General features: G+C 30.6%; 1 protein-coding gene across 1 annotated transcript; it reads left to right on the forward strand.

Moving 5' to 3' along the window:
* Positions 1 to 338: 338 nt before the first annotated feature.
* Positions 339 to 902, forward strand: LOC105449502. Its single transcript, XM_011688757.1, has one exon. The coding sequence runs from the start codon at positions 339 to 341 to the stop codon at positions 900 to 902; it is 564 nt and encodes a 187-aa protein (XP_011687059.1).
* Positions 903 to 1,132: the final 230 nt, after the last annotated feature.

Raw genomic sequence — 1,132 nt, forward strand, 5'->3', positions numbered from 1 at the left:
TGTGCTCTTCCGATCTATTAGAAATAGAGATTAAGAAATCGAGCAAATTAAAATGTTGTAATATAAATATAATTTTATCGTATAAACCCAGTCAACACGCATGTATAAACGACATCCGGAAAACGTCTTTCGAAAGATGTCTTTTTGGACTTTACGAAAAAGATGTTTTTAAGACAACTTTTAGTAAAGTCTGAAAAGATATCTTTCATGAGACGATTCATAAGACGTCCTTTTTAAGATATTTTTCAGAACAAGAATAAGACAGTGCAAATCCGGATGTCTATATTAACAAAAAATGTTGTTACGCCATAACTCTGCAAGTAATACGTAATAATAAAATGTCAATTCTGGATTGCTTTGCGGGTTATCCTAGCAGAGTATCGGATATAAGAATTTTTCGAAATTCGCCAATATATGAAGATTTCACGAATCATCCGAATAATTATTTTGATGAAAATCAATTTATTATCGGAGATAAAGCATATCCCGTTTTACCATGGTGCATACCTCCCTACATCGAGAGAAGAAACGTTACCGATAGGCAAAAACATTTTAATTTTTGCCACGCCAAGTCTCGCCAAGTAATTGAACGTTGTTTTGCTCTTTTATTTGGAAGATTTAGGCGACTCAGATATCTTGATATGAATCGAATAGACTTCATAGCACCAACAATAATTGCTGCATACGTTTTACACAACATATGCTTAAATAGAAAAATCAGCCAAGAAAATCAGGAAATACAAGACATGTATATAGATGAAGGGCTCCAGGCAGTGGTGAATAACGCTAGCAATGTTAATCATGAAGCAGCTAATTACGACAATATGAATGCGCAAGAACTGGAAAAAGAAGGTCACATATTACGGGACAGAATTGCAGAAAATTTGTATCCGTTTCAATAAAAGTCACAAATTTCATAAATCATTGATTTTATTTTATATTCAATCTAATAACATCACCTTTTACATTTATAGTTTATTATTCTGTATTTTCGATTTTTTCAAAAATATAGTTTTATTTAAAAACCTTATTTATCATAAAAAACTACTATTGGAAAATTTAACATAACTAAATATAACATGTAATATAGTTTTTCTTAAAATCTACTTGAACACAAACTATCTTAACTCAA

This window comes from Wasmannia auropunctata, unplaced genomic scaffold (assembly GCF_000956235.1).
Source record: "Wasmannia auropunctata unplaced genomic scaffold, wasmannia.A_1.0 LD336076.1, whole genome shotgun sequence".
NCBI classification, from domain to species: domain Eukaryota; kingdom Metazoa; phylum Arthropoda; class Insecta; order Hymenoptera; family Formicidae; genus Wasmannia; species Wasmannia auropunctata.